Raw genomic sequence first — 26303 nt, 5'->3', positions numbered from 1 at the left:
GTCTATTGGACTCCAAGACATAGTCCCAGAGCCATAAAGAATAGAAACAGGCCCTTCGACCCAACTTGTCCATGCTGACCATGTGCCCATCTAAGCCAGTCCCATACTGTCTGCTCACGTTTGACCCATAGAGCCATGTAATATATTTAGAGAGCGAGGTGAAGAGATTGCCTGATCCAAAAGGTAATTTGAAGAGGGTGGGAATGTGTACGAGACAGAGGATCAGCCGGATAATATTTACAATGTATAAGAAATATTTAGACAGGTACTTGGACAGGACAGGTTAGAGGGATAAGGGCCACAGATGACTGTGGAGGCCAAGTCAATGGATATTTTTAAGGAAGAGATAGATAAATTCTTGATTACTATGGGGTTTAGGGGATATGGGGAGAAGGCAGGAGAATGGGGTTAGGAGGGAGAGATAGATCAGCCATGATTGAATTGCAGAGTAGACTTGCTGGGCCGAATGTAGGCCGGTGGGACTAGTGTAGAAGGGGCATGTTGATTGGTGTTGACAAGTTGGGCCAAAGGGCCTGTTTCCATCTGTATCACAATATATGACTACTGTTGAATAGTGGAGCAGGCTCAAGGGACCAAACAGCCCTCTACTGCTTCTCCTTTACCACGTTTTATCCAGATCCACTAATTCATGCTCTTTTAACGATGCTACCCCTCTTCATACTTCCTCTCGTACCATGTTTATCCCTTCAAATATTTCATTTAATATCCTTGTCGAATGCTTTGCTGGAGTGCTTTTCTTCGTTTCCCAATTGTTCCTTACTTACGTAAAACATCCTTGGATATTTATTTAACCAGCCAGTGGTATATTTTCCACACTCTGTACTTTCCTAATTGTCCTTTTACTTTCACTCCTAGACTTCCTAAGTGCTTCTTGATAGAGTCCCTCGTCACGTATGGAACTACTTGGACAAATACTTGGGGATCTGTGACCTCATGGGTTTAGGTTAGATGGCTACCTATCAAATAGCACAGACGTGATGGGCCAAATGGCCTCCTTCTGCAGTGTACGTTCTCCATGAAATACTTGATGGGGAAATAATGAATGGTCGGGCAAGGGGAAAATGGGAGGTGGGATTGAGTAGGTGTGAAGTGGTGATTGCGGAGAAGTAGGTGGGGAAGGGTCCAATCTTTTCAAACTCACGCTGTGAGTAGGTGTGAAGTGTTGGTTGGGGGTGGGGTGTGGGGGTACCAGGGTTAAGTTTCTGTTTATTGAACCTGCAATAGAACTCGCTCAGGTTGTTGGTCAGCTGGCGATTGTCCAAGGAGCGGGGGTTTTCCTCTTGCAGCTTGTGATTTTTTTGCAAGACCTTCCACATTGCCACATCTGAAAAATTCATTCATTATTTCTCGAATTATTCATCAAAATGTTCACAAATCTGAAAGAACTCAGAAAATAAAACCGCTGATGATGTGATGACGTCACAATGGCTGCACGCTGTGTTCATGCGCTGCAAGTGACATCACTCGACCGGCTCCCCTCCTCCTCTCTCCCCCTCCTCCTCTCTCCCCCTCCTCCTCTCTCCCCCTCCTCTTCTCCCCCCTCCTCCTCTCCCCCCTCCTCCTCCACTTCCCCTCCCTCTCCTTCCCCCTATCCTCCCTCCCCCTCTCCTCCCTCCCTCTCTCTCCCCCTCCTCTCTACCCCCTCCTCACTCCCCTCTCCTCTCTCCCCCCTCCTCTCCCCCTTCCTCCCACCTCTCTCTCCCCCTCCCACCTATCCCTCCTCCGTCCCACCGCCCCCCTCTCTCCTCCCTCCCCCCCTCTCCTCCCCCTCCACTACCTCTCCCCCCTCTCTCTCTGCCCCCCTCTCTCTGTCTCTGCCCCTCTCTCTGTCTCTGCTCCTCTCTCTCAGTCTCTGCCCCCTCGCTCTCTGCCCTCTCTCTCTACCCCCCCCCCCCCCCTTTCTCTCCAGATTTGGGGGCTATGCGTGAGCGGATAGGGATGGGGTAAAAGGAGCGAATGAATGATATTAATATAATATCAAGGGGGGTGGTTAATGTGTGTGTGATGCCGTGTGTGGGGAGAATAAATGGGGTTAGTTTAGGATTGGTGTAAATAGGTAAGTTAGTTTAGTTTAGTTTAGTTTACATAGAAACATAGAAACATAGAAAATAGGTGCAGGAGGAGGCCATTTGGCTCTTTGAGCCAGCACCGCCATTCATTGTGATCATGGCTGATTGTCCCCTATCAATAACCCGTGCCTGCCTTCTCCCCATATCCCTTGACTCCACTAGCCCCTAGAACTCTATCTAACTCTCTCTTAAATCCATCCAATGACTTGGCCTCCACTGCCCTCTGTGGCAGGGAATTCCACAAATTCACAACTCTCTGGGTGAAAACGTTTTTTCTCTCCTCAGTCTTAAATGGCCTCCCCTTTATTCTAAAACTGTGGCCCCTGGTCCTGGACTCGCCCAACATTGGGAATAATTTTCCTGCATCTAATCCAGTCCTTTTATAATTATATATATTTTTATAAGCTATCCCCTCATCCTTTTAAACTCCAGTGAATACAAGCCTTGTCTTTTCTACCTTTCCTCATATGACAGTCCCGCCATCCCAGGGATCAATCTCGTGAACCTATGCTGCACTGCCTCAATCACAAGGATGTCCAAGTTTAGAGATGCAGCGTGGAAACAGGCCCTTCGGCCCACTGAGTCCTTGCCGACCCATATGCTAATTCTATCCTACACATTAGGGCCAGTTTACAGAAGCTAGTTAACTTACAAACCTGTGAGTCTTTGGAATGTGGGAGGAAACCGAAGCACCCGGAGAAAACCGGAGCGAGAATGTGCAAACTCTGTACAGACAGCAGCTGTAGTCAGGACCGAACCTGGGTCTCTGGCATTGTAAGGCAGCATCTCTACCGCTGCACCACTGTGGGTACTTGATAGTCAGCATGGCTTTTGTCGGGCCGAAGGGTCTGTTTCCATGCCATGTGAATCTATCTACGATTCTAAAACTAGAGAGAAACCTGGAACGGCAAATAACAAAAGTACTTAATTAAGGGAACAAGAAATGAGAATGGCATTTGTGATCAAAACAAGCACATACCAATGTAAAATTGCAATTAAAAATGATATCCCAAGAATGAATTACATTAGAACGTCAGTCAGCCAGGGAGCTGTTCTATTACTGCCCTGAATCACTCACTTCCTCCACAAAGCCCGAAGAAGGGTTCCGACCCGAAACGTCACCTAAAGTGATAGAGTCAGCCAGTGATACAGTGTGGAAACAGGCCCTTCGGCCCAACTTGCCCCCACAGGCCAAAGATGTACCAGCTACACTAGTCCCACTCACCTGCACTTGGTCCATATCCCTCCAAACCTGTCCTATCCATGTACCTATCTAACTGCTTCTTCAATGATGGGATAGTCCCAGCCTCAACTACCTCCTCTGACAGCTTGTTTCATACAACCACCACCTTCATGCCTACTATATTCTGTTGTGCTGAAGCAAAGCAAGAATTTGATTGTCCTATCTGGGACACATGACAATAAACCCTCTTGACTTGACTTGACTTTTGTGTGAAAAAGTTACCCCTCAGATTCCTATTAAATCCTTTCCCCTTCACCTTGAACCTATGTCCTCTGGTCCTCGATTCCCCTACTCTGGGCAAAGGACTCTGTGCATCTACCCGATCTATTCCTCTCATGAATTTATACACCTCTATAATAAGATCACCCCTCATCCCCCTGCGCTCCGTGGAATAGAGACCCAGCCTACTCAACCTCTCCCTATAGCTCACACCCTCTAGTCCTGGCAACATCCTCTTTCAAGCTTGACAATATCTTTCCTATAACACGGTGCCCAGAACTGAACACAATACTCTCACCCCAATGTCTTATACAACTGCCACATAATAACCTCCCAACTTCTATACTCCGTACTCTGACTGAAGAAGGCCAATGTGCCAAAAGCCTTTTTGACCACTGATTGACCACTTGATGACCTATTCTTTTTATCCAGAGATGCTGCCTGACCCACTGAGTTACTCCAACACTTTGTGTCTACCTTCGGTATAAACCAACATCTGCAGTTCCTTCCTACACTTCCTCCCCAATCCCTTTTCACTAACTCAAACCATCAGGAAGCCTGACTCAGCTGTGGGAAGTTGGGCGTGCTCTGGTGAGGTTTATTTACAATACATACAAGGCACATACTGGGTTTCGGGTCACACCTTTTAAACAAGTGCTGGCCTTTGCCAAGAGTATCTTGGAAGACGCAAGCAACTTGAAATGTCACGGGGATATTTTGTGAATGTTATTTATTTCAGGCTTAGAGACCACATGGCTCTATTTGACCATGCCAGCAACACAACACAACACAATGGCTATTTAGACAAATCCCACTTCCCAGATTTTAGTTCAAACTGCTGGGGTGGGAGATTGCAACCTTCACGTGGTCCGCCCTGTTTCGACGAATGCAATCAACCTGGCGTGCACAATCAAATAAGATCAAATAGAACAAGTTGTCCAACAACTTTAGGCTGTGCACGCCATACGCAAGAAGAAGAAGTTCAAACTGCTGAGTGGAGGATATCATTTTGATGGGGATATCCGACTTGAAACGATGACTCTATTTCTCTTCCCACAGCTGCAGCCTGGCCTACTAAGTATTTTCTGCATTTTCTGTTATTATAAATACGTCATATTCGTTGAGCATGGAAACAAGGCCCTTCGGCCCAACTAGCCCACGCCGCCCAACATGCCCCATCTACACATGACCCACCTGCCTGCATTTGGCCCATATCCCTCTAAACCTATCCTATCCTTGTTCCTGTCTAATTGTTTTTTAAATGTTGCGATAGTCCCTGCTTCAACTACTGTACCTCCTCCGGCAGCTCGTTCCAAGCACCCACCACCTTTTGAGTAAAAGGGTTACCCCTCGGGTTCCTATTAAATGTTTCGCCCCCCCTCTCCCCCCCCCCCCCCCCCCCCCCCCCTCCCCTTCAACCTGTGTCCTCTGGTTCTCGATTCCCTTACTCTGGGCAATAGACTATGTGCGTTTACCCAATCTAGTCCTCTAATTTGTGAAGGTTACCTGCATTACAAAACATCTTGAGAGAGGAAGTATTTCCTCAAACCTAAGTCCTCCTAGTCACTCTGCCCTGTCCTTCTGCTTGACCTTTCGTTATAAATATATTTATCTTGCTTAACTCTCAGTCTTCTTTATTTTATAGGAAACAATACTGTAACATAGCTGCTCCTGCACCTATTGTCTATTGTCACTAGTTCAGGGTGAGGATGGTGAAGGGGTTTGGTGGATAAATCATAAATGTAGATAGAGGTACTTGTAAATAGATGGGGAAAGGGTCTTATAGGAACGTTCTAGGAGCTACCATAAATTAAATGGCCGGAATGGCCTGTTTTCATATTGTAAGAATAAGAAAATACTTGTCCCTATTGTGTGCGAGAGTGCTAGTGTACGGGGGAATCATGGTCGGTGAGCCGCTGCTGAAAGACTCATCCATGCCTTCATCTCCTCCCGACTGGACTACTGCAACTCACTTCTCCTTGGCATCAGCTCCACCTACATCAACCGACTCCAACTGGTCCAGAACGCAGCCGCCCGACTCATCACCCACACCAAATCCTGGCATCACATCACTCCAGTCCTCAAACAACTTCACTGGCTTCCCATCTCCCACCGGATCACCTACAAAATCCTGGTCCTCACCTCCAAAGCCCTCCACCATCTGGCCCCCCCCCCCATATCTCACTGACCTCCTCTCCCCCTACCAACCCTCACGGTCCCTCAGATCCACATCAGCCGGTCTCCTCTCCATCCACAAATCCAACCTCCGCAGTTTTGGGGACAGAGCCTTCTCCAGGGCAGCTCCCAGGCTCTGGAACTCCCTCCCCCAACTGATCCGCAATTCCGTGTCCCTCACCATCTTCCAGTCCCGCCTCAAGACCCATCTCTTCACCTCTGCCTATCCTTAGCCCCACGTCCCCCTCCCTTTTCATCTGTGCTTGAATTGCCTCATATTGTGTTTTGAATTGAATTCTGTCTTTAATTTGTGTACTAGTCATGTCTCTACTATTTATTTCATTCCCCTTACATGTTTTTCCTCTACTTGCTAAATTTTTGTAAGGTGTCCTTGAGACTCTTGAAAGGCGCCCATAAATAAAATGTATTATTATTATTATTATTATTATTTCCACACTGTATCTCTAAAGTCTAAAGGGAGGTAATGGGGCTGCAAACGGCACATACTTGTCACACGATGGTCCAGCCATTCCCTCCAACAGATGCTGCCTGACCCGCTGAGTTAGTCCAGCACTTTGTTTTATTCAAGATTTCAGCATCCGCCCTTCCTTGCCAGGATTTGCCTAATGTCTCCACTTCCCAGGATTTCATAAGATCATGAGTGATCGGGCAGAACTAGGTCATTCGGTCCATCAAGCCTACTCTGCCGTTCAATCATGGCTGATCTATCTCTCCCTCCTAACCCCATTCTCCTGCCTTCTCCCCATAACCCGACACTCGTACTAATTAAGAATCTATCTATCTCTGCCTTAAATATATCCACTGACTTGGCCTCCACAGCCTTCTGTGGCAAAGAATTCCAGATTCCAGATGAGATTTGTCCCATCCCAAACTCTCTTTTCCAGCTTCCGCCACCCATCTCCAATCAGTCTGAAGAAGAGTCCTGACCCGGAACGCCACCTTCCATTCTCTTCACTGATTAAATTCCTCCAGCACTTTGTGCTTTGCTCAAGATAATGCTTTTAGACATTGTAATTAGGGAGGTTATTCCCATTAGACAATGGGTCGAGGATTACAGATACAGATCTAAAGATATCAGTGAAGAATCAGGGGAGATGTCAGCTTTATTGTGGAAAGCATTATCTATCCTTGGGGTATTATGTGCAATGCTCGAAGAACAATCTGAAGAAGTGTCCTGACCCGAAAAGGTCACCTCTCCATGTTCTCCAGAGATGCTGCCTGATCTGCCGAGTTTCATCAACACTTTGTGTTTTACACACATATTCAGTCCCCAGAACAAGGCCAGATGTGTCACAGTAACTTGAGATCAGAGCAAACGAGGATTTGTGGACACACTCCAAGGAAGCTTCTTCCCGATGGTAAGAGTGAAGTCGGAGTGTGGCCGGGTGATCGTAGATAACCCCCTTCACAGTCCACTCTACCACCAATTTTAGTGTCATTCGCAAACTTACCTATATTCACATTCAAATCATTAACGTAAATAAAACGGTGGTGGACCCGGCACCGACCCCTGTGGGCGCCCTCTCGTCACAGTCCTCCAGTCTGAAAACAACTCAAGAGTTAGGTTTAGCTCTCGGGGTTAAGGGAATCAAGGGATATGGGATAAAAAACGGAACGGGGCATTGATTTTGGATGATCAGCCGAATGCACCTATTTTCAGATATGGGGCCCAAAACTGCTCACGATAATCCAAATGCAGCTTGACCAGTTTCTTATAAAGCCCCAGCCTGTCTCTTTTTAGTTTAAGGTTAAAAAAGAAAACATGCATGATTATGACCCAGCCTCCCAATCTGACCTGACACACGCCTCAAAGGAAATTAGAAATAATTCACAGAAACAGCATTCAAAATCACCATGCCGTAACCTTGTATTCTAAACAGGAACAATTCGAGGGTGAATGTAGATTCATGTTACACTTTAGTTCTTCTTGGTTCTTGGTTTCTTGGTCCTCCAAAATATTCCAAATGGAATTTAAACTGGAGGTGGTGGAGGGAGGACAAGCCAGAGAGGGTTATTGGGAAGAAAGAGCTACTTTAAATTTAGTTGCATCTGGTTGGGTAACTATAGAAGGGTGAAGATTATTCCACCCCTTAACTTCCCCTCAGCATCTAAAAGCACTTTCCTGTTTTGCCAGTCATCAAACTGATCTTGGAGCTCATTACTTCAAACATCTTAGAATTAAAATTGTTCTATAATTGGCCATAATTATCAGAAAATTAAAAGCATATGAAACTACCAAGACTGCCTGTGACTCTATTTATGGACTGCCAGATGGTCATCTTAACCCAGATGTCATCATGACTTTGATGAACTGATTTCCATACAGGGTAACCGACTCTTGATTTGATGTGGCTAACATGTTGCACACAGAGCGCAAGACCTGCCGCAGAGTCACTGCAGGAGTGCTGGGCAGGTCTGGTTCTGACCCATTCGTACTGAAAGCCGAGGTTGGGGCAAACACAGGAGACACAGCTAACTCCGTGTTAGAACATAGAACAGTCCAGCACAGTGTACTGCGTGGTGTATTGGGCAGCACGGTGGTGCAGCAGCCGAGCAACTGCCTTACAGCGCCAGAGACCCGGGTTTGATCCCGACGACAGGTACAATCTGGAGAGTTTGTACCCTGTCCCTGTGGCCACGTGGGTTTTCTCCGAGATCTTCGGTTTCCTCCCACACTCCAAAGACATACAGGTTTGTAGGTTAATTGGCTTGGTATAATTGAAAAATTGTTGTGTGTGTGTGTGTTAGGGTTAGTGTGTGTGTGTGTTAGTGTTTGTGTGTGTGTGTGTGTGTGTGTGTGTGTGTGTGTGTGTGTTAGTGTTAGGGTTAGTGTGTGTGTGTGGGTTAGTGTGTGTGTGTGTGTTAGGGTTAGTGTGTGTGTGTGTGTGTGTGTGTGTGTTAGGGTTAGTGTGTGTGTTAGGGTTAGTGTGTGTGTGTGTGTTAGGGTTAGTGTGTGTGTGTGTGTGTGTTAGGGTTAGTGTGTGTGTGTGTGTGTGTGTTAGGGTTAGGGTTTGTGTGTGTGTGTGTGTGTGTGTGTGTGTGTGTGTGTGTGTGTGTGTGTGTGTGTGTGTGTGTGTGTGTGTGTGTGTGTGTGTGTGTGTGTGTGTGAGAGGGATCGCTGGTCGTGTGGACTCGGCGGGCCAAAGGGCCTATTTCCCGCGCCGTATCGCTAAACTAAACTAATATACCGTTAGGCCCACAATATCTGTGCCGAACACAATGCCAAGACAATGTCGGCATGGACATTGTGGACTCATGAATGGAGTGCCGTACTGTTCTATGTTCCATGAGAAAAGTGATTTAAGCTTACTATTGAAATCTTCTAGAGTCTTAAAGTGTGGAAACACGCCCTTGTCTACATCTCTTATCTACCTGGACATAATACATATCCCTCCATATCCATGTGCCTATCAAAAAGCTTCTTAAATATCGCTCTTTTATCTGGCAATGCATTCCAGGCACTCACCCCCCTCTGTGTAAAAGTCACCTTGCACATCCCCTCTCACCTTAACCATGTTTGGTGGTTGCTACTTTTGTTTGACTTCCCAAGTGCACTACCGGGTTGGCAGTGGGAGACTGATATGATAGTGATGTTTAAGAGGCTTTTAGACAGGAACAAGGATATGCAGGGGATATGAATCATGTGCAGGCAGGGAAGATTGGTTTAACTTGGCATGTTGGGCATGGACATTGTGGACAGAAGGGGCTGTCCCTGTGCTGTACTGTTCTATGTTCCATGAGAATAGTGATTTAAGCTTCCCATTGAAATCTTCTTCAGTCACAGTCTTATAAGATGGAAACAGGCCCTTGGGTCCAACTTGCCCATATCGACTAACATGTCCCATCTACATTAGTCCCACCTGTCTGCTTTTAGCTCATATCCCTCTAAACCTGTCATATCCATGTACCTTTCCAAATATTTCCTAAACGTTGCGACGTAACCTGCCTCAACTAACGTACCTCCTCCGGCAGCTCATTCCATACACCCACCACCCTCTGCGTGGAAACATTACGCCACGGGCTCCTATTAAATCTTTCCCCCCCTCACCTTAAACCCATGTCCTCTGGCTCTCGAATCCCCTACCCTGTGTGCATTCACCCGATCTAATTCTCTCATGTTCTATCCTGCTCAAACTCTCCCTATAGCTCAGCCCCTTGAATCCTGGCAATTTCCTAGTAAATCTTTTCTGCACCCTTTCCAGCATAACAGTGGATGAAAACATTCAGAGGGTCATGTTACAAAGCGGGCATGGCATTGGTGACATGGTGATGCCAACGCTCATCTCTGGGTCAAATACGCCACTGGGTTAAAATGCTCGGGGCATCCTAAGACCAGATGAGTGATGTCCAGCTGTTATTTTAACTGGCACAAGGCTCACATTGTACAATAAAGAATTCAAGATGTTTGGCAAACGTCTGTTCCAGTATTTTGCACAAATCACCAGCAGACTTCTGATTATTCAATTAAATAACGCTTTTATGTTGTTTCTACCCCGTCACTCAAACTTTGATCAAACCAAGAGATTGTTATAATGTGAAACACGACATCTGGAGAAAAGCCTGTAATTTTTAAAATTTCATGCATGCTGCACATTTTTAGTATCCGGCTTCCAAAGTTAGGATTTAAGAGTCAATCAGGATGTCAAAATCATATTCACAAGTAATTGAACTGTTTGAAGTATCAATTTACAGATCAGCGTATTTAAATAATAATCACTAGCTTTCCCATAGCTCTAGGCCAAACTAAATGGTAGCAAGAAACATTCCCAACAAATAGGTATTTAAAAAAAAGCTTAAGCTCATATGTAAATGTAATGAATAGACAGAAAGATTCTTGAACAATGCAGAATTCATTTCAGAAGGTAGATATGGGAAAGGTGTTGGATTGAAAGTGTCTTTGTTAGTAAGATATGGAACTAAAGATGGTTTATATGCTGGTTTAAGTATTGGAGTAAGTCAACAGGTCAGGCAGCTTCTCTGGAGAACATGGATAGGTGATGTTTTGAGTCGAGCCCCTTCAGGCTGCAGGGGGATTGATAGGTTTTTGGCTAGTAAGGACATCAAAGGTTACTGGAAGGCAGAAAAATGGGGTTGAGAGGGAAAAATAGATCAGGCATGATCGAATGAGAGCAGATTCAACGGGCCAAATGGCATAAATCTGCTCCAATGTCTTATGGTCGTACACATAAGCTAGGAATCTACAAGTTAGCATGCCATGCATCAATAGTAGGGAAATATTCACCAAGCTCAACAACACAACTTTATAATTAAAGACACATAGGTAATTTTTATTTATTTTAGAGTGAGATTTTTCTTTTTTTTTTTTTATGGGGGAACTTAAGACAGTCCACTTGATTATTTATTTTGCTGTCAAGAATTATCATTAAGATCATTGAAATTGAATTGACAAAATTAACAATGCAACCTTAGAAAAGATGCCATGAAACAACAAAGGGGCTTTTTGAATAAACTGAGGGTCCTAATCATATTAACTGTGCATTCACTTATGCTGCCAAACAAATTAAGATTAAGTTTACAGTCATTGTATACCCAAAATAAAAGAGAGTATCCCAAGTTTTAATTAATTTGGGATCACAAGCTTTCATTGCCCTGAAAAATCGAGGTTTCTGATCCCTGTTTTAACCTATTTGTAATTTGTCAGTGATCTTAAGTAGATAAAAGAATTTGCCATTTATCCCCAAATAAAAATGACTTGTTCAGAAATCAACATAATAACTCCCAATTTCTCCATCCCTATACTCCCGTGTGCATATTAGTAATGCACCCAGTGTTAGCTCCACTTTGTGGCAGTACAGTGTGTATTTTTGTTATTTCTTAATAGAAACATAGAAAATAGGTGCAGGAGTAGGCCATTCGGCCCTTCGAGCCTGCACCGCCATTCAATTTGATCATGGCTGATCATCCAACTCAGTATCCTGTACCTGCCTTCTCTCCATACCCCCTGATCCCTTTAGCCACAAGGGCCACATCTAACTCCCTCTTAAATATAGCCAATGAACTGGCCTCAACTACCTTTTGTGGCAGAGAATATTTAGCATTGACCCAATCTCATGATGTTAATATAAAACATAGAACAGTTACAGGCCCTTCGCCCTACACTGTCCATGCTGAACGTGATGTAAAGTAAAACTAAGCTGCACATGAACCAAATCCCTCCATATCCATGTGCCTATCTAAAAGGCTCTGAAACGCCACTATTGTCTCTATCCCCACCACCAGTCCTGGCAACACCACCAGCACCCGCCACTGTAAATAACAACTTCCCCCAAACATCTTCTTTAAACTTTACCCTTCAACTTAAAATAGTACTCTCCAGTCTTTGACATTTCCATCCTGGGGAAATTATGGTAAGAATGTAGTTTTGAATTAAAGGAAAAATATATTGAAGCTACCATAAGTCACTTAAATGCATAAACTGATATGTAATGTGGCAGCAGGCCAGAATAGTGTGTAAATATCTATTTACGAACCAAACGAGATGTTCACAATGGGCACAGGGGGTTATGGGGAGAATGCAGAATAGGGTTGAGAAAGATAGATCAGCCATGATTGAATGGAGTAGATACTGAGCATCCAAACCACTAAGATATTGTTCCTTGGATCTTTACCTAATTATCAGAAAGTGCAATGAATGATTCACCAAATTGATTGATACCTCAGAGCAGCAGGACCCGGGTTTGATCCTGACCTCGGGTGCTATCTGTGTGGAGTTTATGTATTCTCCCTGTGACCTCGTCGGCTTCCGCCGAGTGCTCCGGTTTCCTCTCATATACCAAAGATGTGTTAGTTTGTAGGTTAATTGGCCTCTATAAAATTGACCCCAACATACAGAGAATGAATGAGAAAGTGAGACAACATAGAACTAGTCAGCATAGGTGATAAATGGTCAGCGTGGAACGAAGGGCCTGTTTCCTTGCTGCATCTCTAAACTAAAACTCCTGTATCAGAGAGGGAAAGACTGGGGAAGAGTACAGAGGCAAATAAATAAATTATGTGTTTAAGAAGGAACTGCAAATGCTGGAAAATCGAAGGTACACAAAAATGCTGGAGAAACTCAGCGGGTGCAGCAGCATCTATGGAGCGAAGGAAATGGGCAACGTTTCGGGCCGAAACCCTTCTTCAGACTGATCGGGGGTGGGGAGAAGGAAAAAGGAGGAGCCCGAAGGCTGAGGGATGGGAGGAGACAGCAAGGACTAACAAAAATGGGAGAATTCAATGTTCATGCCCCCAGGATGCAGACTCCCCAAGCGGAATATGAGGTGCTGTTCCTCCAATTTCCGGTGTTGCTCGCTCTGGCCATGGAGGAGACCCAGGACAGAGAGGTCGGATATGGAGTGGGAGGGGGAGTTGAAGTGCTGAGCCACCGGGAGGTCAGGTTGGTTATTGCGGACCGAGCGGAGGTGTTCAGCGAAACGATCGCCCAACCTCCGCTTGGTCACACCGATATAGATCTGCTGACATCTAGAGCAGCGGATGCAATAGACGAGGTTGGAGGAGGTGCAGGTGAATCTCTGTCGCACCTGGAACGACTGCTTGGGTCCTTGGATGGAGTCGAGGGGGGGAGGTAAAGGGACAAGTGTTGCATCTCTTGCGGTTGCAAGGGAAAGTGCCCGGGGAGGGGGTGGTACGGGAGGGAAGGGAAGAATTGACAATGGAGTTATGGAGGGAGCGGTCTTTGTGGAAGGCAGATATGGGAGGAGATGGGAAGATGTGGCGAGTGGTGGGGTCACGTTGGAGGTGGCGAAACTGACAGAGGATTACTTGTTGTGACGGCTGGTGGGGTGAAAGGTGAGGACTAGGGGGACTCTGCCCTTGTTGCGAGTGCGGGGATGGGGAGAGAGAGCAGTGTTGCGGGGTATGGAAGAGACCCTGGGAAGAGCCTCATCTATGGTGGAGGAGGGGAACCCCCGTTCCCTGAAGAATGAGGACATTTCAGATGCCCTGGTGTGGAACGCCTCATCCTGGGAGCAGATGCGGCGTAGACGGAGGAATTGGGAGTAGGGGATGGAGTCCTTACAGGAAGCAGGGTGGGAAGAAGTGTAGTCCAGATAGCCATGGGAGTCAGTGGGTTTATAGTGGATGTCGGTCAGAAGTCTATCACCTGCAATGGAGATAGTGAGGTCAAGGAATGGTAGGGAAGTGTCGGAAATGGTCCAGGTGTATTTGAGTGCCAGATGGAAGTTAGTGGTGAAGTGGATGAAGTCAGTCAGTTGTGTGCGGGTGCAGGAGGTGGCACCAAAGCAGTCGTCAATGTAACGGAGGTAGAGGTCGGGGATGGGGCCCTGGTACGTATTGAACAAGGATTGTTCGGCGTAACCGACAAAGAGGCAGGCGTAGCTGGGGCCCATGCGTGTGCCCATAGCTACGCCTTGTATTTGGAGGAAATGGGAGGAGTCAAACGTGAAGTTATTGAGGGTAAGGACCAGCTCCGTTTCTCCCAAACATTATGGAGGGCACTGTATAACATTACGGCGGGGGCACAGATAGCATTGACAGTCTGAACCTTTTTCCAGGGTGGAAAAGACTTTAGAACACTTCCATGGGTAGTGGTGGAAGCCGATGATAGAATGGCATTCAAGAGGTTATTGCACATGAATGGATCACGTGCAGGCATATTCAATACAGCACAAGCATCGAGGACTGAAGGGCTTGTTCCTGGGCTGCATTGCTCTATATTAAATCATTAAAGATCTGCTGAATACACCACTCCTTCTCTTGGCCAAGGATCGATTCACACCATCTTCTGGCTCATTTAAGATGCATCCCATGTCGCAACAACGAAGCTCAGAAAATTCTAATTTGAATTTTTATTTTAAAATAATCCAATGTCTGATCATCATAGTATTTACTAACCACAAAAGATCAAAGTTGCCACCACATGCAATTTAAAAACTCACTATTCAATAGCTCCTTTAGGAAACGTTTTTATTTTTACATGTGCAATACAAATAAATAGAGAAAGTGAAAAACTTGTTTCAATACACACATTAAATATCTGACTCAATTTACTCTTTGCAGAATAACCAGATTATTGAGAATAAAGTGGACATGTGGAAAGAATTAAAATAGAATAACTTAATCAAGAGGTCTTCAGTCGCTCAAACCTTCAATATGGAAGTTGAGCCGTTTGTAACAGCTCAAATCTGAAACTGTTATAAGCATTTGATGCTGGTCAGTCCATGGCTGCTTCAATCACTTGGGCAGAGAACCAGTCTACCATGCCTCTACACATGTTCATTCAACATGTACCATTGTAATTAATACATGGTTAAGCAGCAGAGAGTCAAAAGGAAATTACCAGTCAATGCTACATAAAGAAAATTGATATAGGATTGAATGCAAGCACAATGAAACTCAAAATTTCCCAGCTCTTAATATTTCACTAGCTGGAATCGGGATATCTTAGATCCAAAAAAAAAAAAAGCAGAAAATTAGCATGATACCAAGTAGATAACTATTTTTATATTTCACTACAGTTATAAACAATACTTTAAGTTACCATACATTATAAACTATACAAAGACAGTGAAATTTAAAATTCAAAAGGATTGTGAAATTTAATAGTTAACTAGATCAAGGTTCAAAAGATGCTCCCCTCATCCCCTTCCAAGCAAAGTTGAAATGTATCTGTGTCCCTCCTTTAATAAATTGCCATTTCCAGTTTAGAAAAATAATTCTCTAAAGAGGTGCCATAGAAGAATAGAAAAAATGCAAGATACAAACAAAATATAGCTCTCAATTCTTTCCTAACTTTAGCTGAAATAAATATAAAAGTGCAGATGTTTATAGACAATTTTATTAAAAGGTGCTTTAAGTATGGATTAAAAACAGACCATTCCCTTTCCTCTGCCCCCAAACATCCCCATAAATAAGAGTTCAAGGTATCTAATTAGGTCACAACTTGTATTGAACTTTTTCTTGTTTCTGTCTTCTCTTCCACAGCACCCTCATTAAGGAACCACAGTCCAGAGATTTGATGGAGTTTCAAACAGAGTTAAAAAGCTCGAGTAAAGCTCCCACAGCTCCAAAGTAACCCTACAATTAAAAAAAATGGTGTTAGAGCATGAAACAGCAAATTAAACAAGCATTTTTTCCATGTCAAAATAAGACAACAAAAATCATTGAACAGGTTTCTAAAAAAAAAATGGGGGAGGATGATGTGTTGGCTGCAGAGGCTGGTGGGGTGAAAAGGACCAGGGGAACACTGTCCTTGTGGCGTCTGGGAGAAGGGGAAAGCGAGAGCAGTACTAAGGGACACAGAGGAGACACGTGTATGACATGAGGGGGTTAAAACCACGTATACGAAAGACATCTCAGATATCCGTACATGGAAAACCTCAACTTGGGGGCAGATACAGCAGGCAGAGGAATTGAAAGTAGAGGATAGTATCTTTCCAAGAGACAGGTTGGGAAGAAGTGTGGTCCAGATAACTGTGGGAGTCTGTCTCAAGAAGGGTCCCGGCCAAAAACACCACCTATCCATTTGCTCCAGAGATGCTGCCTGACCCACCGAGTTACTCCAGAATTTGTGTCTCTTAGATTTTAAGGTATGCCATCTATCAATAAGATGGCAGGTCTTAACAGTGAAGTCACCAATGAGGGAAGGATCATCACCTGGGAGTTTCGGAACACAGATGCATGCCAGATAGGTGGTTGCAAATACTACTTCTTCTGAAGAAGTGCTTTACAGTCAATTAGAATTAGCAACAAATGGCATACTAAAAACGAGACAACCAATCGGTTTGAAGGACGTTGGTGGTCAAGTAGAAAACACAACGCAAAACCCTGTTCTTCAAATGAAGTTACAGAAATTTCCTTGTGAAAATTTGTTTTATTGCAGCACCGCTCCCCTAGTGCGCATACTCAAAATCAAATATCAGCACCACCAACCAAGCTAAGCTGCAATTAGCTTTGCCAAGCCATGAATGCCACGAGAAAAAAAAAGCATTGTTTTTTTATCATTGGTATAGTGCCATTTTATTTAATTCTTGAATATTACTATTTACATTTGTGAGGAATTAGCTTCTTCATGCAAAAACTTCTGAATCGGAGTACATCATACAGGACATTTAAAACTAGAGTTGTGAAACTTTGTTGGGATGAGCATTAAGTGCCTGTCCCACTTGCGTGTCCTTGGCACGCTAATTACGTGACCTCGTGGTTCCATTGAGGCGCAACGGTCCCGCGAAGGCCACGCGCGACTTTATTCGACCGCACAGCCGTCTGGAGCACATGACGTCGTTTGAAGATGGACGTAAAATGCTGGAGTAACTCAGCGGGACTGGCAGCATCTCTGGAGTGAAGGAATGGATGATGTTTTGTGTCGAGACTCTTCTTCAGTCTGAAAGAAGGGTCTTGACCCGAAACGTCACCCATTGCTTCTCTCCAGAGATGCTGCCGGTCCCGCTGAGTTACTCCAGCATTTTGTGTCTATCTTCAATTTTTTAGCCCCGCTCTGGGAGTAGAAGTGGGGGCAGATCCGGACCGCAACAGCCGTGAGCCCCAGGCTGAGTTCGACGATTGTTTGCCTGCTTCTGCTGCTGTGAAGGTGAGACATTGCGTCGCGCCAGGGTCTTGGGCCTGTCCCACTTTGGCCATCAGTTACACGACAGGCCGTTGGCGCGCAAAGATTTTGTTCGCTACAATAATTTCAGAGCTGCGCGCGATGTCGCGCACAACTACATACCTCTCCCCGCTTCTAAGTGGGACCGGTCCCGCGCGGCCACACGATGCCCGTGCGCCTCAACGCGACCACGAGGTCGCGTAATTTGCGTGCCAAGGACACGGAAGTGGGACAGGGCCTTTAGGCATGCATCTTGCCATGTGATTTATCACAGTGCGTTGAATTACTACCAATACCAAAAACAGCAACATACACAAACAGTTTCTTACAAAATATTCCACATACGCATTCTGAAAGCACTCACCTCATGTTCCATGAAAAATCCCTTCAATTGTCCCTTTGACCAATAATCCAAGGCATAGGCTAATAGCTTCATGGATAAAGTATTTATCCTCAGGAAGTTACCAACAAACACCACTCTGTTAATATTCTAAACAGGAAAATATAAAAATCTTAGGCATAGAGAAATAACTGCAATAAAATCTCAAGTTATTCAAAGTGAAATATGCAATTTAACTCGCTATGATACAAGGGCATGCCACCAGTATTACAAAACTGAATTATAACCTTCAGGAGCTGATTTGTAAAAAAATGCCCATTTATTCTACAAATGTTTAGAAGTTTATTTTATCATTGGTATGCAATCTACTGAAGGGCAGATTACCAAATTTGTCACTGAAGCACATTGGTGGAAGTTTAGTTTAATTTAGAAATACAGGGCAGAAACAGGCCCTTCGGCCCGAGTCGCGCCGACCAGCACTAGCCTACACACGAGGGACAATTTACAATCTTTACCGAAGCCAATAAACCTACAAACCATTAAGTCTTCGGAGTGTTTGAGGAAACTGCAGCACCCAGAGAAAACCCATGTGGTCACAGGGAAAACTCAAAGGCCTGGCCTGTAGGGAGAGGATGGGCAGGCTAGGACTTTATTCCTTGGGTGCAAGAGGCTGAGGGGTGATCTTTAGAGGTGTACAAAATCATGAAGGACTGAGATAGGGCTGACACAGAGAATTTTTGCAGGATGGGGAATTCAAAGACTAGAAGGCAGAAATATAAAGCAAGCGGGAATAAATGTAATAGGAATCAGAGGAGCAAATTTTCCACAAAGGATGGTGGGAGGAGCTGCCAAAAGAGGAAGTTAAGATAGGTACCGTAAGAATATTTAAAATACATTTTGACAGGTAGCCAAGGTTTTTGGGGGGGGGGAATATGGGCCCAACCCAGAGAAGTGGGACTAGCATAGATGGGGCCATTTTGGTTGACAGAATAAATTTGACCCCCAAGGGGCACATTTCCATCATATATGACTATGACTATGAAAGGATAGGTCACACAAAAGAGCCAGGTTACGGGCCAGATCTGGGCCATAGGTTGTCGACCCCCGTGTTGGGCCTCATTGTGTCCCGCCCCCCATGTTTTAAAAGCAATTTAGCCCAAGTCTATCTTTCTTGGCTAACAATCTAGCCTTGGGCCTCCAAGACGCAGGTAAATTTTCGAGCCTTATTTTAGGGTAAAAAATAGCGTCTTCATTGCCGGGAAATACGGTACCTGAAATAAGATAAGTTTATATAAAAACAAAATATACTTGTGCAAGGCCATTATTTGACCCAGCAAATAATGGGTCAAGGTAAAGGCTTCTGTAGTTACTCCAATTTAAAATGTAACCAAGCTAATGCACAATGACACTCATGAAGTTCAAACAAGTGTAAATTAAATGCAGAACTGCTTTTCAGTCATTTGCAGGAGTTTACAAGTTCACCACAACTTTACTCATGTCATCTGCTAAAGGTTAATCGGCAAAATATGAATAAATTAGTGGTGTAATATCTGCTCATCAGCAAGCAGCTTACCATGTTTGATAATATATTTAACATACAAAGGTCTTAAATAATTTACCAGGGCAGAACATTAAAATGGGATCTTAAATGAATAGCTTTTAAAAACTCCATATTACACAGGAGGACAAGTGCAAAACAAATGCAGACTTCAGAAGTAATCACAAATAGATCAACACAATACACAAAACAAAAATCAAAGAAGTGATTCATTATTGACACATAATCATACAGCTTCAGTACAATCGGGACCAGACTATTTTAAGCATCTTTACATTTGCAATGCAGAATATGTATGCATACTACCACAGTGAATGCAGTGACAGGACCATTTGAATTCTTCAAAAGAGATAAAATATGCAGCAGAAATTCTGGTGCCCTGGGTTATATTTAGTCATGGTTGAATAATCTTTGCTGCTCTTCAAACCCACCCAATGCCACAAACCTTTAAATTCACATCACAAAATAGGAAGGTATGGAATTAGAGTGAGAAGGGCACAAAAAGGCAAATTTACAACGTTGGACAGAGAACCTTTTATATTCAGTTTAGAACTAAACTGGAAAGATGTCTGTTAATCGTTAATCACTTTATTTAAAAGATCCGTTAATACTTTGTTTTTCCAGAACAGCAGGAAGATTCAATGCCCCTTGACCAATTTTGTTGCTAGTAAAACTAGGTAAAGCAGCTTTGCCAGCTGTTAGTCTGTTCAGCCAGTTCCTGTACATGGCTTTTTCTGGACCTTAACCTATCTCCTCAAACCATTACTGCATGGCAGCTTTGTTTTGCACAGGACCCTTACTGTTTTGGATCAGGGCGAGTGTGGCATAGTGGCACAGTAGTAGGGTTGCTGTCTTACAGCACCAGTGACCAAAATTAAATCTAGACTATGGGTGCTGTCCATAATGAGTTTGTATGTTCTCCCTGTGACCACACTCCAACGGTGTGCAAGCTTGTAGGTTATTTGGCCTCGGTGAAATTGTAAATCTTCCCGAGTGTGTGGGATAGTGTTAGTGTACGGGGTGATTGCTGGTCGGCACATGCTTGGTGGGCCAAAGGGCCTATTTCCACTCTGTATCACTAAAGTCTAAAGATAGGAATTACCAGCAAGTTGACATGAGTTACGAATGGCTGACTATGTTATTGGTATACCAAGTAGTTTTACATGGAATGTTGCTGAATGCAATAGATGTACTTGATAAAACATGGAGCTGACTGAAACAGCGGAAGGTGTACAATGACTGTTTTGAGGGAAACATAGGTAAAAGATCTTACTGTTGCAAGTCTATACAAATGATTTTGCATTATATTAGTCATATCTGTACAAAGATGGTTCTATAGGGTACAGCAAGGGTCTATAGCATGGAAGGAATTGCTGAAAATTACGAGTAAAATGCACTAAGAAATTTAGAAATCCAATCATAGTCATCAATAAAATCAAAGATATGGTCACTAGACCAAACCTGCAAAACAGGCAAAACAAAATATACATTAGAGTATAGTAATATTGATGTCAAAGCATTAGTAAAGCATGCATACTGGAAGTTATAAAAAGTTTCCTGAATGTCAAGACAGAGTTATGAAGGTGGTTGAGAAACGTGTGGCTGTTCAAATATTAATGGGAATAATTGAGGGTTGAAGTGAGCAGATAATAGTTTATCTCAGGTAATGCTTAGGTTAAAAAAAAAACATTGTGACAAGGCAGCATTTCCAAACCCCTCACTTCAGCACACTCAGTTATCACCCTGGGTCTGTCAGATGGATGAAGAGCAACCAGATGTTGTACATGGAAGGAAGTCTTTAAGAGTGAACTCTTAGTGGTTAAGAAGGTCTTCAATATACTAGGGTACAGTCATTTTATAGTCCAACCATGAATATTTAATTATTACATTTAGATCATTATTTGTTATTACATTCATTTCTCAACATAAATATTGGCATTTCTACCCAGATGGCTGTTAGAACATTCACACATGAAGTACAGGTCTTGGTGCTTTCATAGCCCTGTACAATGCTGCTTGATTTGGATGCTACAAGGCAGCACTGTAAAGAAGCTGAAAACACAAAGCAACAATTCCTTCCTATTAGATAGAAATTCTTCAAATAAGACAGAACTGTGAGCAAACTGAACCATTGGCGTCTGCTTAATGATTTAAGAATTTAAAATATTCTCTACATAACTAGCATTGCACTATCTTAAAAATATTTCCTTCAGTTTTAAGTCTGCATTGTAGATTTTCAACTGACAAACAAGCATTTCCTTGATGCGAGCCAGATTTACTCAATGACTGCACATAAACCAAATTTATGCTAATTATTTCAGATTACATACAAAGGGGTTTTAAAGCATTCTTCCAACCTCATTCAGTGCACACATCCTGGCTATGGAACCAATGTTGTTAGTGATGGTGACCAAAGTTGCTCTGGCCAAATCTTCTTTGCTCACTGCTTCCCGTTTTTCTTTGCTCATCATATTCCCAAAACTGGAGTAGGGAAACAAAGGTTATCCATCATGCATATACTGCAAGTTTTGGCAAGACAAAATTGATTCTTCATTTCTGCACTCAGTCCTTAGCAAAATGAGTGAATTTTAAGTCTAATTGTTATAAATCACTACAAATTGCAGTCAACTCTTGGATAAGCATTTTTTGTATTTAAAACATAATAGATGACTAGTATTAATGTATGTTCTCTTCCCAAGTTTCCCGAAGAAACCTTGGCCTCAGCTGCATTGGATCAGCCAGAAGGCAACCATCCTGCCATCAGATGTGCAGTGACTGAGTGCACTCGCCCTGTCCACTGGCAGGAGACAGGGAAATTCCCCAAGCTACAGCCACCGCTGAAGAAAGTGCTCAGCATGGCCTCTTCTGCCAATGGTACCAGGCTGGCACAAATGCTGACCACAGGGGAATTCCGTGGACTGGACACAATCTGCAGCAGCATGCAACGATGCAGCAATGGTGGAGGATATCAATGGCTTCCTCTGCAATGCCGCCACAACAGTGGGTCTTTATGGCCAGTTTAAGAACTCTGCACTTACAACAACTTAAGACTTGAAAATGGTACCAAACCTGGCGACTCTTGTATATGGACTCAGTGTACTATTCCTGTACATGAACTGAATCTTAAATGTGCTTATGTATGACAATACCTTTACTGAATTGTATGCAAAAAGCGTTTCATTGCACCTCCATGCATGTGACAATAAAATACTATTGAATCAAATTTGAAATTTCACTAAATACCTTGATGGCTATTGCATCTTTCCCTATACTATCTGATCATTTCTTGAGGGATTAGTGTGCACCTAGTAGTAAATCAGAAACTGTTACAATTATTACAATGCAGATGGAAATCATTAAGAGTCCTTTGGATTTGTACTTGTTCCTAACCTGCAAATATTGTTTTTGCATCCTTGATATCTAGTAACCCCATGATGGATGTTGCACACCAGAATCAGTTTGAGCTGGGATGCCTACCATGGTCAAATGTCATTTTATTATGTACTACCTCAGTTTAAAGAATTGTACTTAGCCAGGGTGCACAATAACAAGAGTGTTCAAATTAGAGCAAAACAATTAAGCGACATCCAGCTCGTTCATATTTTAGAGCTAAGTTTTCGACACTGAATTTGTCTCAAGGCATACATTTTGCTCATTCTAATTGCAAGCAAAATATTCCAGGCAAAAAAACCATGAGCAATAGGATCTCAATTTTTAATTTTAAGCTTTTAGTTAAATGTGCGTTTGTCGTGCAATCTGCTGAAAATATGCACGTAGTTCTAAAATGCTTCAGTGAAGCAGGTAATTTAAATTGCAAAAATGTTCTTGTCAATAAACTAGATTTGTCTTTTTAAAATATACCACTTCAGTCTGCAAAGGTTAAGAAATAAAAACAAGTAATAATGCTCTCACCTGGACGCCACAGCCCAGCCAGGAAGTCCAAACCTGTCATAGTCTCCACCATAGATATCCCTTACTAACTTATCCACCTTTGTACTCTCCCCAAGTGATGCCATTTCAAGGGCTTCTTCAAAGGTTGAACAGCCAGTCAGCAAGCAGCAAAGCCCAAGGAAGGTGCCACCTCCAAGACTGAAAGTAAATTTTCACACGTCATTATGGGCAATTTTACAAACTATACATGTGGACAAGTTTAAAGTAAAATAGTTTCTTTAAAATAATGCATTCGACTATGCTGTGTCACTTGCACCACCTAGTGGCATAATTTGCGTTGAAAGTACAAACAGTAATTATCTGCAAACGAATTAGAAACATTAACCGCCTTTTGCAGATCAGGAAACAGAAAATGTTCCTTGAATTTTACAACAAGATATAACTATGAAGAGCATCGCAAAGCACATCAAGTTTCCATGTATTGTATTCCAATGCTTATGTGTAATTTTGAGGTACTACTGTCAATGCTTTCGTTGTTAACACAAGCAGCAACCCTCTGGCTGCTTTTGCATTAGACAGTTGGCTCGACTTAACAGGCAGCAACTTTGGTGCAATAAAGTGGCCCAAGCCTTGTCACAGGAGTGTTATAAAACAATTGGCAACTCTGCAGAATTCCCAAATTCTAATAAGCAGGCCATGAACCTCCTTCTTTCACCTCCGCAACATCGCCAAAATCAGACCCTCTCTCACACCTCCCGCTGCTGAAAGACTCATCCATGCCTTCATCTCCTCCCGACTGGACTACTGCAACTCACTTCTCCTTGGCATCAGCTCCACCTACATCAACCGACTCCAACTGGTCCAGAACGCAGCCGCCCGACTCATCACCCACACCAAATCCTGGCATCACATCACTCCAGTCCTCAAACAACTTCACTGGCTTCCCATCTCCCACCGGATCACCTACAAAATCCTGGTGCTCACCTACAAAGCCCTCCACCATCTGCCCCCCCCCCCATATCTCACTGACCTCCTCTCCCCCTACCAACCCTCACGGTCCCTCAGATCCACATCAGCCGGTCTCCTCTCCATCCACAAATCCAACCTCCGCAGTTTTGGGGACAGAGCCTTCTCCAGGGCAGCTCCCAGGCTCTGGAACTCCCTCCCCCAACTGATCCGCAATTCCGTGTCCCTCACCATCTTCCAGTCCCGCCTCAAGACCCATCTCTTCACCTCTGCCTATCCTTAGCCCCACGTCCCCCTCCCTTTTAATCTGTGCTTGAATTGCCTCATATTGTGTTTTGAATTGAATTCTGTCTTTAATTTGTGTACTAGTCATGTCTCTACTATTTATTTCATTCCGCTTACATGTTTTTCCTCTACTTGCTAAATTTTTGTAAGGTGTCCTTGAGACTCTTGAAAGGCGCCCATAAATAAAATGTATTATTATTATTATTATGAACCTCTTATCAAAAGGAATACCACTCCACTGGAACAGGGGGAGGTGGTAAGGCAACTTTTAGTAAGTGGAATGCAGAGGATGGTGGTAGTGGACGGGAGGAAGGTGCAGAAGCAAGATAAAAGCAGAAGTGATTAACAGCAAGATGATTTACAAACCCCTTTTAATGGAGTTTTGGTATTGCTAAATCAAGGCTATAGATCACTAAGACCACTCACTATAAGTACTACCGATTTAGCAACATTTTGGGGAAAGAGAAAACGTGTATTTATATAATCTTGTATACAGAAATTGGAGTTATTGAATGATTGCTTAAAGATGAAAGAGCAAGATGTGTAAAACGTATGAAAATGAGGCACGTGATAAAGGCTGCAAATTGTCATTGTTTTTGGAATGCATAGTGCACAGGCTGGAAGTTGAGAACAAGGCATGACAATAGTTCATTCAAGTCTTTGGCGTTTGTCCTGCGAATACGATTTCTGCATCAAAATTCATTGTGATGGCAACAGCTTTTCTTAAAATTAAAGTTACCAGAGAAATAAGTGAAGTTGCCGTTATTTTGATGGTTAGGACTGTGTTTTATCATCATGCTTTCACAAGAATTTCAGAATAGTTAGATGGAATCGGGATTTGAAAAAGGAGTTGTGATATTCCTTCTGCACAGACCAACTCATTATTTGTTGATCTGACTTTTTTTTTTTAAATACAACTATTTTCTGCAATTGACATTAAACTGTTTCACTATTAAACAATACTGCACAAGGATTACACAAATAATTCAAGGATTTAAACGTTGGTAATCTTTTGGATGAAAACCAAAAATAGATTTCTGCAAAATTAAGCATAAATCTTTCCTTTAAATGATCAATTGAGCATTATATGTATGGTGATATTATGTATAAACCATATTTGCTCCCAATATAAATTTACAATAAATGTTTAAAGATAAGTTTTAGGAAACATGAGGCAACATGTTACAAAAAATTATTTGGGTGCTATAATGAGTGTATGGTTGGATACAGGAGGAAAAAGGTGACCCTATCATTAAGGACTGGATCAGTGTCAAGACACCATACTAATCATGTCCTGAAAGGCATGGCCCTTGTGTGAAGCCTTGTTATTTCTTATCCAAGTGATAATTGAACCTCAGCTATACATCTGCACCACCATGATGACGTTTGACCGGTTATTTAGATAACCTTACTACGTGTTCAAGAAGGAACCGCAGATGCTGGAGAATCAAAGGTAGAAGAAAAAAAATGGCTGGAGAAACTCAGCAGGTAAGGCAGCATCTATGGAGCAAAGGAATAGGCAACGTTTCAGGCTGAAACCCTTCTTCAGACTCCTTCAGATTCGAAACCCTTCCTCATTTCCATCGCTCCATAGATGCTGCCACAACCGCTGAGTTTCACCACCAATTTTGTCTACCTTTTGGCTAACCTTATTACGTGACCTTTACCACTTGTGGTTGATGTGAGATAGGAGACTAAGGTGCATGTGGCTGTTTAGCTCTGCAGGATCCAAACCTGTGCTGGAGTCCTGGGAATTAGCTCAATTGCCCCAACATGTTATTCAACATATTCTGACTTGAGTTGCGTGCAGACTAACAGGATTAAATTTGGAGAAGGAGTTTAATCTGGTTCTGGTTTAATTTATTATTGTCGTGTGTATCGAGGCACAGTGAAAAGCTTTTCTGCTGTGTGCTATACAATCAGCAAAAAGA

General features: G+C 43.2%; 1 protein-coding gene and 1 long non-coding RNA gene across 3 annotated transcripts in view; both read right to left on the bottom strand.

Annotated features, from left to right (window-relative positions):
- Nucleotides 1-14676: 14676 nt before the first annotated feature.
- Nucleotides 14677-26303, bottom strand: part of LOC116982061 (pantothenate kinase 2, mitochondrial-like) — a 33132-nt gene continuing 21505 nt past the window's right edge. For both annotated transcript variants that reach the window (XM_033035360.1, XM_033035351.1), the window contains exons 4-7: nucleotides 23143-23319; nucleotides 21588-21711; nucleotides 17697-17822; nucleotides 14677-15804 (exon numbers count right to left, since the gene is read on the bottom strand). In XM_033035360.1, the coding sequence (XP_032891251.1) occupies nucleotides 15754-15804; nucleotides 17697-17822; nucleotides 21588-21711; nucleotides 23143-23319 (478 nt within the window). In that variant the 3' untranslated portion in view covers nucleotides 14677-15753. The remainder of the gene's footprint in view (nucleotides 15805-17696; nucleotides 17823-21587; nucleotides 21712-23142; nucleotides 23320-26303) is intronic.
- Nucleotides 23359-26270, bottom strand: LOC116982076. Its single transcript, XR_004414345.1, has 3 exons — nucleotides 26021-26270; nucleotides 24585-25779; nucleotides 23359-23823 (listed from the first exon to the last, which is right to left on the bottom strand). It is a non-coding gene; the product is annotated as an uncharacterized LOC116982076 (long non-coding RNA).

The sequence above is a fragment of the Amblyraja radiata genome, chromosome 1, assembly GCF_010909765.2.
Source record: "Amblyraja radiata isolate CabotCenter1 chromosome 1, sAmbRad1.1.pri, whole genome shotgun sequence".
NCBI lineage: Eukaryota > Metazoa > Chordata > Chondrichthyes > Rajiformes > Rajidae > Amblyraja > Amblyraja radiata.
The sequence above is the reverse complement of the archived record's forward strand: the minus strand, read 5'-3'. Positions and strand labels throughout refer to the sequence as shown.